This window comes from Triticum dicoccoides, chromosome 2B (genome assembly GCF_002162155.2).
Source record: "Triticum dicoccoides isolate Atlit2015 ecotype Zavitan chromosome 2B, WEW_v2.0, whole genome shotgun sequence".
Classification (NCBI taxonomy): domain Eukaryota; kingdom Viridiplantae; phylum Streptophyta; class Magnoliopsida; order Poales; family Poaceae; genus Triticum; species Triticum dicoccoides.
Genome location: NC_041383.1, coordinates 763,132,923 through 763,150,491, shown reverse-complemented (window position 1 = coordinate 763,150,491; position 17,569 = coordinate 763,132,923). Strand labels below are relative to the sequence as shown.

The 17,569-nt window shown below is 47.2% G+C and overlaps 1 protein-coding gene across 1 annotated transcript; it reads left to right on the top strand.

The window, feature by feature from the left end:
* The first annotated feature begins 4,831 nt into the window (after nucleotides 1-4,831).
* On the top strand, nucleotides 4,832-10,189 carry LOC119366127 (cullin-3A-like). The gene is made up of 2 exons (XM_037631812.1): nucleotides 4,832-5,135; nucleotides 7,975-10,189. The coding sequence occupies exons 1-2, from the start codon at nucleotides 4,975-4,977 to the stop codon at nucleotides 10,010-10,012; spliced, it is 2,199 nt and encodes a 732-aa protein (XP_037487709.1). The 5' UTR covers nucleotides 4,832-4,974; the 3' UTR covers nucleotides 10,013-10,189.
* The last annotated feature ends 7,380 nt before the right edge of the window (nucleotides 10,190-17,569 follow it).

Sequence of the window (17,569 nt, the reverse complement as noted above, 5' to 3'; positions counted from 1 at the left end):
ACCTAGGGGTGCCTTCCACCACATGGACTCTTCCATGGTGGAAACCCTAGGCGCATGGGCCTATGTGGGGCTGGTGCCCTTGGCCCATCTAGGCCAAGGCGCACCCCCTACAGCCCATGTGCCCCCCCGGGACAGGTGGCCTCACCCGGTGGACCCCCGGGACCCTTCCGGTGGTCCCGGTACAATACCGATAACCCCGAAACTTGTCCCGATGCCCGAAATAGCACTTCCTATATATAATTCTTTACCTCCGGACCATTCCGGAACTCCTCGTGACGTCCGGGATCTCATCCGGGACTCCGAACAACAGTCGGGTTTCTGCATATACATATCTTCATAACCCTAGCGTCACCGAACCTTAAGTGTGTAGACCCTACGGGTTCGGGAGACAAGCAGACATGACCGAGACGACTCTCCGGTCAATAACCAACAGCGGCATCTGGATACCCATGTTGGCTCCCACATGCTCCACGATGATCTCATCGGATGAACCACGATGTCGAGGATTTAATCAATCCCGTACGCTATTCCCTTTGTCTATCGATATGTTACTTACCCGAGATTCGATCGTCGGTATCCCAATACCTCGTTCAATCTCGTTACCGGCAAGTCACTTTACTCGTACCGTAATGCATGATCCCGTGACCAGACACTTGGTCACTCTGAGCTCATTATGATGATGCATTACCGAGTAGGCCCAGTGATACCTCTCCGTCATACGGAGTGACAAATCCCAGTCTTGATCCATGTCACCCAACAGACACTTTCGGAGATACCCGTAGTCTACCTTTATAGTCACCCAGTTACGTTGTGACGTTTGGCATACCCAAAGCACTCCTACGGTATTCGGGAGTTACACGATCTCATGGTCTAAGGAAAAGATACTTGACATTGGAAAACTCTAGCAAACGAACTATACGATCTTGTGCTATGTTTAGGATTGGGTCTTGTCCATCACATCATTCTCCCAATGATGTGATCTCGTTATCAATGACATTCAGTGTCCATAGTTAGGAAACCATGACTATCTGTTGATGAACGAGCTAGTCAACTAGAGGCTCACTAGGAACATGTTGGTGTCTGTTATTCACACATGTATTACGATTTCCGGATAACACAATTATAGCATGAATAAAGACAATTATCATGAACAAGGAAATATAATAATAATGCTTTTATTATTGCCTCTAGGGCATATTTCCAACAGAATCCACCCGTCGTCAGCCACACCCAGTACGCGCCCTCGGGACAGCAAGGCGCCGGATCTCCATGGGGTTTCATCGTCGCCCGGCTACGCCGACGGCGACGCGCACGGTGGGTTCAACCCAAACGTGACCTTCCCTCATGGTCACCCCGCTACGCGCACGCCCTCGCCCGCCTTCGTCGGCGTGCAGTATCCTCCATACAACTACTCGCCTCCCGCCGCCTACGCCGGCTCCTGTTCCGACGAAGGGGCGCCCGAAGAAGAAGAAGCGTGCGGCTAGGTGCGAACCGCGCATCAAGTGGACGTCCAAGGAGGAGAAATGCCTCGCCGAAGCATGGAAAGTCATCTGCCTCGACCCGACCACCGGCGCGAACCAGAGCTTGGAGACGTACTGGGACCGCATCAAGGCCGAGTTCGACGAGCGGAAGCTCGTCGACCCCTACTTCAAAGGCGTCTACATGCAGCGCGGCTTCAAGGCAATGGCGAACCATTGGGGGCGTATCCAGTTGGCGTGCAACAAATGGCATTGAATCGTCGAGGAGGTCGTGGCTCGCCCGGAGAGCGGCGCCAGTGTTGAGGATCAGGTACGCACACCGTTCTTCGTCCCTTCCCCCGCCGCATATCTTCGTCCCTTCCCCCGCCGCCCGCCAACTGTTCGTCCACCCGCGCAGCTGCTGCGTATGTTCGCCATGTATCGGGGCGACAACCAAGACGCCAACTTCAAGCACCTCCACATCTACAAGCGCATTGACAAGTGCGAGAAGTGGACGGAAGTCCGACGTGCCCTCGACAAGGCCAAGGAGACATACAAGCCGGACGCGACGACTCCGGGCGCGTCAGAGGGGCGGCCGGACGGCCACAAATTGGAAAGAAGGGGAAAAGCGCCGACGCGGCAACCGCGCGAGTGCAGGAGTCCATCGAGCATTGCCTCGCCGACGCCTAGGCCCGGGCCGTCCTGCGCGAAGAGAAGACCGAGGCGCGGTGGTCGTCGCTAATGAAGAACAACGCCATCAAGCTCGACCTGCTCCGGACGAACGTCGCCGCGAAGAAGAGGAACACCGACATGGCTTTTCTGATGAGCGGGGCGGACATGCTCCAGAGCAACGACGAGAAGCTCAAGGCGTGGTACCTGGTGCAGCGCGGCCTCATCCTGAACGAGCTGCCGACGGCAACGCCGACGACGCCGACGACGCCGACGACGCCGACGACCACACGGACACCAAGCCCGACCGACGCCTTTGCATCGCCGCCCAGCAGTGCTGAAGCCGCGCCGACGCAGCCCATCACCGAAGCAGCTCCGCCAGCGACGAGCCCGCGCACGCCGACTCCGCCAACGCCTGGAGCCCATCCCGCCGAGTGAATCGTTGCGCGCGGGAACTTGCGGCGGCGGCGCTCTGTTTTTTGTAACGCCAGACTACGTCCGATCGCCAGATTTGCGGCGTCTTTTGAGAGCGGGAACGACCAAGTTTAAATTTCCCGTATCCTGGGGCCGGCGCGTGGGGGCGTGACTGGGAGCTAGGTCGCCCCCAGGGGCCGAACTAGCGCCGGCACGCCCCCAGGCCGCTCTATTTAGGCGCCCTGGGGGGCCGAACGGCTGGAGATGCCCTTAGCACCTGTATAAAATGGAGCATTGGTAGAGGCCTTCTCTGATCATATGATTCAAAGGCCCACCTTTATTTAGCATTAAACGATCATATTTTATTTCCCCCACACAAGAAATAACCAGAGGCAAACTCCTACTACAACTTAGGGTGAGTAGTTCGAGTTCTTAATAAGTATATATCTTTATTGAGCAAATCCTACTCCTTTGTCCCATATCCTAATATAAGATGTCATCACAACCAATATATGAGTATACCTCGTTTGCTTGCAAACTGACAAGCTCATCCCCGTCTATCTCGTTCACAACCACACAACAAAATTAGAATAAGAACAACAACTCCCTTGCAAACCGGCAAGCTCATCCCCGTCTATCTCGTTTGCTTGCTCTTGCTCAAGATTGTGAGTTGTACCTTTTTTTCCTGGAATTTCTAGTTCTGCCCTTTATTTAAACCTTGATAACCTTTTCATGTGAAATAAAAGTTTGATAGTTTTACTTGCGTGAAGTACTAAACATGATTATTTATGATAAAACTTCTTACATGCCCTCGAGAATAAAAATAACTACTCACGAATCATATTCATGTTCAAAATCAGAGGAATATTGAATAGCATAATGGATCTGAACATATAATCTTCTATCAGATAAATCAACAAGCATCAACTACAAGATGTAATAAACATTAGCAACCCGTAGGCACCAATCTGATATTTTGATACAAAGATTGGATACAAGAGATGAACTAGGGTTTGAGATTAGATGGTGCTGATAAAGATGTTGATGAAGATTGGTCTCCCATGATGAGAGGGTTGTTGGTGATGCCGGTGGCTTCGATTTCTCCCTCCCAGAGGGAAGTATCCCCTGCGAAATCGCTCCGCCGGAGAGAAAAACTACTCCTGCTCAAGTTCCGCTTCGAGACGGCGGCGCTTCGTCCCGAAAGTCCTCTCCTTATTTTTTGTATAGGGCAAATAAGCTTATATACGAGAAGATGAGCACCTAGATGACCCCCTCTGGTATTTCTTTTATCTAATATTTTTTTTAAATCTCCGTGAAATTTCAACTCATTTGGAGATGTGCAGAATAGGTATATCTGACATAGCCCTTTCAGGTCCAGAATTCCAGCTGCCGGTAATCTCCCTCTTAATGTAAATCTTGTATATAAAGAGAGAAAAGACATTAAAATTACTCCACAAACTGTTATATTGATTAAAAACACTATAAATAACAATAGAAAAACACGATGCAAAATAAACATATCATATATATACCCGGAGCAATGGCGGCAGCGCAGGCTGGCGGAGGAGCGCCGTGAGGGCAAGCGGCTCGAGCAGTTGGAGCGCGTGCTGCGCGATACGGAGGAGAAGGAGCGCCTTGCTCGCGGTGAGCCAACCCAGTCGTCGGCGATACAGCCAGCGGCGGAGGACGTCGCCACAGCCTGGGCGATGGCGTTCCCCTAGGTTGGCCCGGCGCCGACGCTCATCGACCTGACCGGCCCCAACGACGAGAACGTGCACGCCTAGGGCAATGCACCTCCTCCTAATTTTTAGATTTATTAATGTTTTAACTTAATGTAGAAATGGACTTGTGACTCTCGCTGAATTTTGTGGCCAACATTAATGTTTTTTATTTTTAAAATGTTTGCTGTATTTTGTTTTTCGCACAACCTAAAAAATGGGCCGGGCAATCGTTGGGCGCAAGCGACAATCTAAACGCGAAAGCAGACATGAGTTTTTGCTGGGCATATCCAAACAAATAAAAAGCGGATAAAATCGCCGTCCGCTTGGATCGGCTGGTTGGAGTCAGCTCTTAGGTCCGTTCTCGTTGAAAAGAAAAACAATGTGGCGTGTTATGTTTTGTGAAGTTTGAATATAAAACGTGAGCTATCGCAATACGAACGTGAGTCCAAGGGAAAACGAAACGAACCCGAGACGGCGAGGCCCGAAGCGCCAAATATAGGGGGCGGCCCGGATGTGGGATATCCACCGAAGCGAAACCCCAAAAGAATCCGGAAAATATAAGCGCACACGCGCACGCGAGCGAAACAAAATACCTATACGGCCGAGCCGAGGCCCATCGTCTCGTCCTCTCCTCCCATCCCCTCCTCGCCGGAACCCTAGGTAGGTAGGGAGGGCAGATCGCCGCGGCGGGGGCACGGGAAGCGGCGGCGGAGATGAATCCCCAGCGGAAGCGCATCCCCAAGATCGAGCCCTTCAAGCACCGGGTCGAGGTCGACCCCAAGTTCTTCGACAAGTCGTGGAAGAAGCTCGATGACGCCATCCGCGAGATTTACAACCACAACGCCAGCGGCCTCTCCTTCGAGGAGCTCTACAGGTTGACCACCCCGATCTGCCCCCCTCTCTTTTTTTCCGATGCTGGTTTCGGCGCACGTGTGTGTGGTCGGGGAGGCGCGGCGACCGACGGTAGATGCGTTGGCTGCCGCGGATCGTGATTCCTCGCTAGATAGATTCGGGTCGGGATTCGTCGCTAGATAGTGTGTCGATCCTGTCTTCTGTTTTTCTTAGGTTTTGCTGTTTGGCCGTAGATTGGATGCGGGGATACCCAGCAAATTCCCAAGAATTTGATTGGGGGGGGGGGGGGGGTGTCTATTAGGTTAATCCTATGTATGTGAGTTTGTGGTTTGTTAGGAAATCGGTATGCGCCGAGGCTTGAAAGGGCGTGGACGTGGCGCTTAGTCCTGGTAGAAATTGAGTTGCATGGGGTTTTCCCGTGTTGGCGTGGCTGTGACTTGCACAAGTTTATATTTGTTGTTTGGATATTGGGATGTGTTGTTGTGATTGTAGTTTTGGAGTCTGGATGAAGTTTGCTTACTTTTGGTAGAAATTAGTTGCATGGGTTTTAGCACGCCTTCATTGGAAATTGGTATGTCTTGCCCTGGTGTAGTTTTGGAACGCTGGATATAGCACATAGTTATGGTGAAAATTAGTTTGTGCGTGTTTTGACCTGCCAGTGTGTCCGCAAGGCTGTGCAAACCATAATATTTTTGCTGTTATGCCATAATTAATTTTTGTGTCCACAAAGTAAAGATATGACATATTATAAACAATGTATTCTAGACAATGTTACCAAAAAAGTTTTGTTGTGCTTAAATCATTATGATAGTGTGTCAGTGTCATAATGTACCCAAATGTTATGTATGATGAAAGTAATTGGAATTTACTTGTTTATAATAGGTCATCTTAGTCCTCTGATATTTTTTTTAGATAATTACTTGGAAACTGGGGTGAGTGGGTGGGCATGAAAGCTGTTAGGAACTTAGGATACATTGTCTAGAATGTGCATATGGGTTTTATATCTTAAAAAAGGCCATATCTTTACTTTGCCCTGTGTTACCGTGGCAGTACTTTGTTTCTAGGTTCTGGTGTCGCTTCATCTTTCTGAAGCCCCTTATTAATTTTTGTTCCAGATTTCTTTGAGAAAAAGTATTTTTGAAGGTTGACATGACTGAATTTGATTGTTAATGTATAATTTCCATGAGCAAAATCCTTGTGTTGTTATAACGGATTTAATACCAGTGCTACTTGCCACTGTAACCTTCTGACTCAATAGCTGTAAACTCATCCACGACTAGCATGGAAACATTGGTGTTACAAAAGGGTACTAGTAGACACCTGTACCAATGCTGTTCACATTGTTTTAGTACTTAAGTTCTCATCTTGAAACCAAGATCTTGTCTGGCTTTAACAAACACTATTGCCATCATGACATATGGTGTAATTCATTTGCAAGTAGTAATGGCTGTATCTGCTGGGAAAAGGTATGTTGGATGCACTTGAACCGCTGTATTCGACAATAGAATTAATTAAAGTAGGTACTGAAGTGACCACGCTATCCCGCGTAATAATGTTGGTAGTTAGCTAATTTATTGTTTAACAGAGTAGCGAACTTCCTCAGCAACCCATGCATGCTTGCACAATAGCCCAATTAATTTACTCATCCTGGGACTTAGGCGATTGGGTAGAAATGAATCCAACTTCGTAGAATGAGTAACGACATCCATGCTGGTTCTTTGGGGGATGGTAAGTCCAACCCACTAAATTAGGTAGGTGCCTAATAGGAAATTCCATGATATTTTCTCCTAGAAACTTGTCTGTTCTTGAACAAGAAAAGAGGTCTGACACTTCATCTGTTTACAAATGAAGTAGTAATTTAACCTGCATCTTGATGAAAAAATGTCACTATATAATTTGGAAGTTCCTTTTGGGGAATTAATGTAAGGCTGCATACAAAATTTAGCACTCCCTTTTAGTAGAGGTCTTTTTGGAGTAGTGTAACTGCGAAAGTTGCCTTTTACCAGATAATACAATCTGGGCTTATCTTTATACCAAATAGATAAGGTTATCATGATACAAACACTGAAGCACATTCCCCTTCTGGGACTACTGTTTTTCTGAATCATGAAATACAGGAAATAATTTAGCCCATAATAGTAGTAATGCGTATTTGCTCCTTCTGAATTCAGGAAATCCTGGTTGTTTAGTTATTCTCAGGAAAGCCCAGTTTTTTTGGATAGTGGTAGTAGGCCCCAAGTTTTTTGACATTGCTTTGTCATCCTTGTACATATGGCTTTGCTTGTGTTATGAAAGAATCATTATTTTTCCTTTGTACATTTGCAAGGTCCGCTTTAACTAAGATGGAATAGATAGAGATACGAGGTATGAAATTGCATAGTATAAATGACCTGTTTGATGCATTTTTTTTAAGACTGGATAGCTCGGAATGTAAATCATATAGATGACTTGTCTTCTTTTATTTAGTTCACTGAAGATTATTTCAAAGAAATGCCGATCACACTTTTCTACGTAACAGACCGTATGGATAATTTTTTCTGTAAAATTGTCTTTATATATGTTTTAGAAATTGTGGCTGCCGTGCGTGTTGTCCTGCCTTTTTTTGGGGAGTTTGTTTGGGGTTTCTTAGTGTGCTTATTGACTAAAGATGCCATAAATATAGTGCAGACTTGTCTGTGTTTGTGTTTTATAACTTCTGTGTGGTGGCTGTGCTGTTTTGAGGAATGCTGAGGAATGACTTGCTTTATTATCTGAATATTATTTTTAGGCCATTTATTACTGTTCCGTCATGTTGCTATTGGTTTTGTGCAGATATTGTTATTTAAATTTCATGATGTAATACTCCCTTTTGTGTTGGCCAGGACCGCATACAACATGGTTCTTCACAAGCATGGTGGGAGGCTCTACGATAAATTGGCAGAGAACTTGAAAGGACACCTTAGAGAGATGGGCAAATTAGTAGAGGCTGCCCAAGGTGGTTTGTTCTTGGAGGAGCTACAGAGAAGGTGGGCTGATCATATCAAGGCATTACAGATGATCAGAGATATACTGATGTATATGGATAGAACATTTATTCCATCTAGCAAAAAGACACCTGTCTTCGAGCATGGTCTGGAACTGTGGAGAGATATTGTTGTCCGCTCCCCCAAAATTCATGGGAGATTAGTCGACACACTTCTGGAGCTCATTCATAGAGAGAGGATGGGCGAGATGATAAACAGAGGTTTGATGAGGAATACAACGAAAATGCTGATGGAACTGGGGTCTTCTGTCTATCAGGATGACTTTGAGAGGCCATTCCTTGAGGTGTCTGCAAGTTTCTATAGTGGTGAGTCGCAGCAGTGCATAGAGCGTTGCGACTGTGGTGAGTACCTGAAGAATGCTGAGAAGCGGCTTGCTGAGGAATCGGAACGTGTTTCGCTGTATATGGACGCCAAAACTGCAGACAAGATAGCTAATGTTGTGGATAAGGAGATGCTCTCGAATCACATGCAGAGGTTGTTTGTTATGGAGAATTCTGGTCTTGTGAATATGCTCATTAATGACAAGCATGAAGACCTGACCAGGATGTATGACTTGTTTAAACGTGTCCCTGATGGGCATTCAACCATTAGATCTCTCATGGCTTCTCATGTTAAGGAGACTGGAAAGATTTTGGTGACTGACCCAGAGAGATTAAGGGATCCTGTTGATTTCGTCCAGCGTCTTCTAAATGAGAAGGACAAGTATGATGAGATTGTCAGTGTTTCATTCAGCAATGACAAGACTTTCCAGAATGCTTTGAATGCCTCATTTGAGCATTTCATCAACTTAAACAACCGCTCCCCTGAGTTCATATCATTGTATGTTGATGACAAGCTTCGGAAAGGTGTGAAAGGTGCTGCCAATGAAGAGGATATTGAGACAGTTCTGGACAAGGTTATGATGCTGTTCAGGTACTTGCAGGAGAAAGATGTTTTTGAGAAGTATTACAAGCAGCACTTGGCAAAACGCCTTCTATCTGGTAAAACTAGTTCTGATGAAGCTGAGAGGAACATGCTTGTGAAGCTCAAGACAGAATGTGGCTACCAGTTTACGTCAAAGCTGGAAAGCATGTTCACTGATTTGAGGACGTCTCAGGATACGATGCAAAGTTTCTATGCCAATCTCGCTGGTGATGCTGATGTCCCAACAATATCTGTCCAGATACTCACCACTGGATCCTGGCCAACGCAACCATGCGCTACATGCAATCTTCCACCTGAGATCCTTGGTGTTTCTGAGCAGTTCCGGGCACACTACCTGGGCACGCACAATGGCAGGAGACTGACATGGCAGACAAATATGGGGAATGCAGACATCAAGGCAACATTTGGAGAGCGCAAGCATGAGCTGAATGTCTCAACTTACCAGATGTGTGTCTTGATGCTATTTAACTCAACAGATAGTTTGACCTACAAGGAAATTGAGCAGGCCACAGCCATACCACCAGTTGATCTGAAGCGCTGCCTCCAGTCTCTTGCCTGTGTGAAGGGCAAGAACGTGCTGCGCAAGGAGCCCATGAGCAAGGACATATCCGACAGCGACGCTTTCCACTTCAACGACAAGTTCAGCAGCAAGTTGGTGAAGGTGAAGATTGGCACGGTGGTCGCTCAGAAGGAGTCAGAGCCAGAGAAGCAGGAGACCCGGCACAGGGTCGAGGAGGACCGGAAGCCCCAGATCGAGGCGGCCATCGTGAGGATCATGAAGTCGAGGAGGGTCCTGGACCACAACAGCATAGTGACGGAGGTGACGAAGCAGCTCCAGGCGCGCTTCCTGCCGAACCCGGTGGTGATCAAGAAGAGGATCGAGTCCCTGATCGAGCGCGAGTTCCTGGAGAGGGACAAGGTAGATAGGAAGCTCTACCGCTATCTCGCGTAATTAGATTTTCTTTTGCTGTCAAAACATTAGACGTCCAGTGTCCATGAATGAACAAGAAACATGTCGTGTCGGTACCGTTGACTTGGATCTTGGCTGTAGTTCTGCTGCAGAGTCGTGGTGGCTTGGAAACTTCCGGTCTGCCATCTTTGGTACATAATATAGAACCATCTTATATCTCGGTGTTTGTGCCTGGGTTGCTCTGTGGTTTGATGCTTGCTTGGTTTGGTGGTAGCCACAGTTGCTTCCGGTTAAGTTTATGTATGCCTGTTAAGTTTATTAGGACGTGCTTGTGTTGCTTCGGTTGTTAGCATATTGCTTTTGCAACTTGTTATTAGCATATTGAAGGTGAATACTTTTAGGTAAATGATTCCTTTTCGACATCTATTTGAGGGAGATTTTCCCATTGCAACTCGTGTAATTTAAACAATTTCATGCCAAACAGAGACCAAACTGAAGCTGCTAAAACCTGACGAGTCATGGGCTAATCATTTGGTCTAACATCACCTACAGATATTTACATGAACACAAGGTGATCCATCCTCTTGGACCTATTGATTTTAACAAATTGTATTAAACATGCTAAAAAAAATCCGCAAAGAGACCTGACGGGCACCCTAAAGAACTGAACGAGTATCTACATTGCCGGCGACCTTCGCCAGCGTCATGGCGCCACGAGGTGCACCGGAGCTGCCGCCATCGCCGTAGAGCTTGAGGGCCTTCACCTTCTTCTCCCTGAGCTTCTGCACCTTGCTGTTGCGGTTGGAGTGCTCCCCGCTGCGGAAGAATGGGCTCGTCGACGGCCGGTACTCCGGCACCAGCTTGTCCCTGCCCATCCTGAACCGGATGCCGCACGCGTTGCACAGCGTGCCCGGCCCGTCCGGCCCGTTCCGCCACTGCGGCGTGTCCGTCGTGTGGCAGTGCCCGCATTCCTGGTCCTCCGGCGCCTGGTCCCGCTTCCGCCCCGCCGACCGCCGCCGGCCACCACCCAAGTCGTCGGCGTTGCCGTCGCTGCTGTAACTCGAACTCAACTTGCTGGGTTTGATGTCGCTGCCGCCGTAAATCAGGGTTTGATGTCGTTGTCGGCGCCGACACCGTGTCCGTCATGGGCGGCCGGCGCCTCGTGAACGTCCGGGACTCCGAAAGACATTGACGGGTGGGACCAGGGCCGCTTGCGGCCGGCGGCGCGGCTTCGTGGGCACGTCCCAGCGCGGGAACGCACCGCCGGAGTTGGTCTTGGGGCCGGCGGCCGGGCTGCGGGTGACCCGCAGGTCCACGTCCACATCCATGGGCGCCGGTGGCGAGCAGTCGACTCCGAGGGCCTCTAGGAAGTTGTCGTCCAGGACGGGCAGGGAGGAGATGAGGGCCTCGTCGACGAGGTCGTCGGGGCAGGGCAGCCCGTCCCCATCATCGCACTCCTCGATACGTTGGTCGTCGAGAGAGAAGAAGGGCTGACGCATGTGATGAACTCGCCCGGGAGTCGGGGGAATCCCAACCAAATATGTAACAGCAGGATCCCTAGTTTTACGGGGTGTGATGATTACCCATGATGCACCCGATCGGTCGCGCCGATGCCGTCGGACTTTCTTTGTTCGCGCGGCGCGTAGCAGGCCGCGGCCCAAAGTTGCCTCGCGTGGCAGGCTCGTGTACGATGAGATCGGGCGCCTCCTCTCCGCCAGCCGCACGCAGCGGACCAAACGCTGTTTACTTTTTCGCGAATACGCAAAGCTTTCGTACCATTCATTTATAGATAGAGGATGAGTACAAGGTGATGGTGTTACACTGAGAGACGTACACGCAATGCGGCGAGAGAGAGAACACCTAAGCAGCAAAGAGAAGGGGCTGCTTAAACCCTAGCCCGTCTAATTAACCGGTGTCGATGATGTTGGCAACTCCGGTTGCCCCTGCCCTGGCCCACATCCGTGCCTCGTCCTGGATTTTGTCGAAAAGCTGCTGGGTAGAGGGGCGAATATCGTCGAAGATGACGCTATTTTGGTGCTTCCAGATCTCCCAAGCCGTCAGGGAGATAATGGCATCCGGCCCTTTGCGCATAGAGGGTGGTGTGATCATGCTTGAGCGCGCCCACCATTCGGTGAACGACGTGCCCTGGTCGGGGGCGGGAGGGGTAGTCTGCACCATGAGAGGGTATCGAATCAAACCTGCCTGGAGAAAGGGCAGTCAACGAGGAGATGCTGCATGGACTCCTCAACTTGGTGTGCTCTGCGACCAAGTCTTGGTCGCAGAGCACGCACGTATCCTCGTGCGGCAGCCCATGTCTCGCCAGTCTCGCAGTTGTCCAGCATCGATCGAGAAGGGCGAGCCAGAGGAAGAACTTGATCCGGAGAGGCGCCCAGGTTTTCCAGACTAGCCAACAATTGGGATCAGGGATGGCGCCTACGAAGAGCTGCGCATAGCATGATTTGACGGTATACACGCCGGAAGAAGTCCAGCGCCAAGTGAGCTGATACGGGGTTTCAGAGAGGTGAACTTGGCGCACAGTTCGCCATAGGCTGATGTATTGCAGCACCGCCATGGGCTCGAGCGCTCCTTGGATGTCCTGTACCCAGGAGCGGTGGTGGAGGCCGTCGCACACGGTGCGACCCTTCCGGTGTCGGCGGGGGACTTGGGCATAGATGAGTGGGGCAATCTTGGCCACCGAGCTGCCATTAATCCAGTGACCAGTCCAGAATCGGCAGTTGAGTCCATCGCCAACCGTCCAGGTTATGGAAGCACGTAACATGGCGTTGGCATCCTGATCCGAGGGGAAGTGAAGAAGAGCCCAGGGTCTCTGCGAGTCCGTGCGTTGTAACCAGAGCCATCGCACTCGCAACGCGATCCTAGCGCGATGTAGATCACGTACCCCGAGTCCCCCAAGGGAAAGAGGATGGCAGACCATACATTGGCCGCCGCGGACGTCTTTGTGGCCAACCCAGAGGAAGCTGCAGATGATCTTGTTAACTTGACGGAGGGTGGTTTTGTTGAGAGCAATCACCATAAGAATGTGCATCGGCATCGTGCATAAGACGTGCCTCACGAAGGCCAGTCTCTATCCGCGTGAGAGCATAGATCCTCTCGAGGTTGATAGCTTGCGGGCTAGCTTGTCGATGAGCGCGAGTAGAGCAGAGGTTGCATGCTTACGGATGGACAGAGGAATACCCAGATATATCGTGGGGAACTGTGCAACGCGGTAGTCCCTTCTGCTCTTATAGTACTAGATAGGAAATGCGGCTTGCCGCACCGCTGCCGGTCCGGTAAACAATGCCATACACCAAATCATTATCTATGAATTGACCCAAGAAAAATTTAGACAAATAAGATGTGGTGTTGCCGGTCCGGTAAACAATGCCATACACCAAATCATTTCTATGAACTGACCCAAGAAAAAATTAGACAAATAAGATGTGGTGTTGCCGGTCCGGTAAACAATGCCATACACCAAATCATTATCTATGAACTGACCCAAGAAAAATTTAAACAAATAAGATGCCTCTATTCTAATAGAGCGTCAAGATATGAAGTGTAGGAACCATATAAGATAAAACATAGCAGTATAATACACTAATTGCAATACACTCTGTACTTTGCAAATGAGTTGAATGAAATTTGGCGCCTGAATGCGCCTTCCTTGTGTTAAAAAAAATAGTATATGAACTGAACCAAATTTGAAAGTGCCAGCTTGCCGCACACATCCTCCAGTCATCCAGCCCAGTCGACGTTTTGTCAAGCAGGTAATGCTATGTTAGCAGTGATCCAGATTTAGCATATGCATTCATAAGACACAACTACCAAGCGATCCATTAATTAGGGATTTCATAATATGGAACATCAGTCACTTCATCAATCAGCATATACCCGGAAAAAACATAAGAACAATACACTTCCTACCAAAACATGTGTCCTCTAAAATCAGAATCGATATGGACAAACAAAGGAATTGTTAGACAAAGCAAATTATGCTAAGCCTACAATTGATAAGATGGCTGAGAACACATGCCTGCCACGCAACTCTGTACAGGTCAGCCGCTGAGTAATGTATGTAAATAGGGATATCAAAATTTGCAAGTTGTTGCATCAGTATGTAATAGGAAAGATTTCGTAAAGAAGAGCAAGGTATTACTAAAGGCAGGGGCAAGCATTATTCACATCTTGGCAATCGCTTAATATGTCAATCTTTTGATCGTCATCTTCAATCTTCTTAGACATTCTAGACATCTTCTCTTTTAAATCACTTGAATGGTCTTCAAATAGCATTGCACGCGAGGAAGCTGCCCGTAGCTTGTGCTGACATAAATCATTGATTTATCTTTCACAAAAGGCCAGGACAGCCGAGATAGCTGAAGTAGTTGGAGTCATCCTCCTCGAGGAAGGTGTTGTCCGCTGGGAAGATGAGGTATATCTGTCAGGATCCTGGGTTCATCAGCTCCCCATCCTGCAAATAAAAAAAAGAACAGTAAGCTCACTCACATAGGGAGGCAACCCTTAAGTCCTAAACAAAGTATTGTTGCTCGATTTTTAATTTCAATGTGACAGAATCTACCCTGTTAACTGGCACAACAATAGTACTGCAAACAAAAGGTGGCACTATTAAAGCATGCCCCTGTTTTTTACTAGCCAACAAGTGAGAAAATATAGCAGTTCATGTGGTCTTAGAGCTTAGACTGGAGAAGAACCTATTTTAGTACAGAACCACAATATGGTAATTCATGTAAGTCTAATTCAGTCACCAATTAGAGTTGACATCTATAGAGAACCACAATATTTCAATAATATAATTAATTTGACTAACATATTACAATTACAGCCATAACACTCTAAAGACCCATATAGACTAAAATATTTCAGTATACAAACAACACAAGTGGCAAAAATGGAATGAAATGGCTACAATAGGCTAATAATCATGATGTAATTGCAAGGTACTGCATGTCTTTCTTTTGCTTCATATGAACATAATTTCTACTAAGTTACTTGGCGCGAGGGTGACGGTCCCAATGTTTTGCCGAAGCATATAGCATTTGCACTTTACAGGATGATAATAAAGTAAAGAAACATTCGATAATGATAGAAGTAAAACACAGAAATGGTAGCAAGTACAAATTATCATATTATGTCCCTGGTTGCTCTAAAGGGGTCTGTTGCTTTGCACCTAATTTTCTTAGTGATATTCCAGTTGTTTGGTCAATTTACACAAGGGTTGGTAATAAGCTTGTAGCTTGGTCAAACTGGATACTTTATCTTCTACTAAGTTACTTGCAAGTTTCACTATTGGTTGACCTAACAAACCATCCAAGAGGAAGCTCTGAATCTATACAAAAACCACAACATCATGGGCTTTAAACCCAAGAAATATTATAAGATACCTATCTCGAACAACCCAGCATAAATAGTTTTGCTGATGAACTATAATTAGTTATGTGTACCACAACCAAAAAAATTATGTGGTTATTTCCTCGAAAGAACAATTGGTAGCAGCAACCAAAATCATAAATTAGCAGGTTCTCAATCAAAACAATGGGATGCATAAATTGTGCAAACGAAATGAAAAAAAAGCATAGTTAGACTCGAACATCTCCAACAAATGCACATGTGAAGAGTAGAAACCAAGCAACAACTATATCAGATTGTACCAAGTGACGATTTTTTCACATGCCCCTGTACTCTCAACTCGATCGCTACATATTTACTGGTAGAAGTGTAAGGGTATTAGGGAAGCTCACTATCTTATAATGGTAGCTCTGAATGACACCATCCTTCTCTCTTATGTCTATGTCCCTCTGCCCAATCAATTCAAGCGACTGACACTTGGACATGTGCAGGTCTGAGCTTTACTTTCAGACGCTCAATCTCGCCAGCCTTTGCAATCTGTGCCATCAGCAACACCAAGTGGTCAGTGCAGGAAGATTAACCAAAGAAAATGACAAGCTAACCAAAGGAAATGCTACATGATATACCAAAAGGGCCAAGTTTTCAAAATGTTATACAAAAGAAAGCCATGATTAACCATTCATCAACTATTATCTCCGAATGATAAGTCACAGGAATGAGAACATCCATCATAGCTATACATTATTCAGTCATAATCCATAATCGTGTCCATGAGATCAGAACAAACTAAATATTTCCATCAAAAGAAACTGCATAGGATATGCACATGAAAGAGACCTAGCTACATGATAAATCATGAGACTGGGAGCAGGAAGATAGATCTGCAAATACTCTTCCTAATCCTCTTCCTAATTTTTTCGTCTACTAAATCAACATAGAAGAGGAATATGAGCTTACTCTTCTTCTTATCCTTCTTCTTCTTCTTCTTCCCAACTGCTCTGGAGGACTGCATCTCTGCCTCTTGGATCCAACCCCTTGCAAATGAACAGATTGAAATATCAGATCTTGAGCGAATGAACTGGTAAATCCACGTGTGAGAGAGACAGGGAAGGGGGAAGTGGAGAGGGCACTCACTGCTCAATTAGCACGGCAAATTGGAGGCTTCTTACCTCGGGTCTTCTTCTTCCCGGAGGTGCATGAACGCAAGGACGAGAGTCCGACGCCCTCTAGCCGATGGCGATGCCTCTAGGCAGAGCTGCTCCTCCTCCCAGTGATGACCATGCGATGGAGGAGGAGTGGCAGGGGCCTCCTGTAAGTGGGTGGTGGTGGAGGCGGCCAAATCTGACCAGGGCCGCGACACCTCTCATCAGGGCCGGCGGCGAGCGCACTCCTCCCGCTGAGCACCGAAAGGGAAGATACAGCCCCTTCCTTGCAATCTAGCTAGACCATTAATGTAACAACAAATTTTCTCAAAGAATCTAATACCAATCATATATAAACAAAGCGCAAGTAAATACAGCCACCAAGGTCGTCCTTATTTCAGAAATTGAAATAAATAGCAGTACAAAGAGGAGAAATAATGAAATAACATGAATGAGTTAGAACTCGGAAATCAGTTGTAACTAAACTATGAGAAACAATGGATATTACCTCAGGAATCCATATAGACCTAAGCTTCTCTTTAACAGGCAAAAAACCAAGCAATGAAACAGATAACCTAGCTAAATCCAAGGATCTGCTTGACGGTAAGGCACCAACAAAACAAGAAAGCCCCCAACAAAACAAGAAAGCCCCCAACAAACAATAAAAGATCAAGAACAACTCATATGCAATAAAGGTATGAGAGAGAAGAAATCCTTACATAAGACGGCTATAAACACTGGAGCATAAATAAGCAACACCTTTAAATACAAATAAAAAGGGTTCAGGGTTCATTGCATAGTGGGCTCAGATTCAGCTTTCCTCGATCATATAACCTACCCGCCTCATCTCTTATCACCACATCAATCTGTTTATACAATGGAGCCGCCCTGGTTATCACTCAACAAGAATGACCATCCAAGGACAGATCAATAGGTATCACAGGATCAAAAAGGAGTCTAGAGACAAGAGGGAGGATCCAACTTGATACCCACAGGTGCCTCAATTGCTTAAAGGCACACCTATTTCAGCCACGGTTAATCAACATCGCCCTAGCACGAATGCCACTGATCGATCTAGCAAATCCAGGAGCAT

Bases quoted from the DNA above. Each gene is read 5' to 3' on its own strand.
- LOC119366127 (XM_037631812.1), top strand. From the start codon at position 4,975: ATGAATCCCCAGCGGAAGCGCATCCCCAAGATCGAGCCCTTCAAGCAC. The intron at 5,136-7,974 runs GTTGACCACCCC...TGTGTTGGCCAG, and splicing joins TCCTTCGAGGAGCTCTACAG to GACCGCATACAACATGGTTC.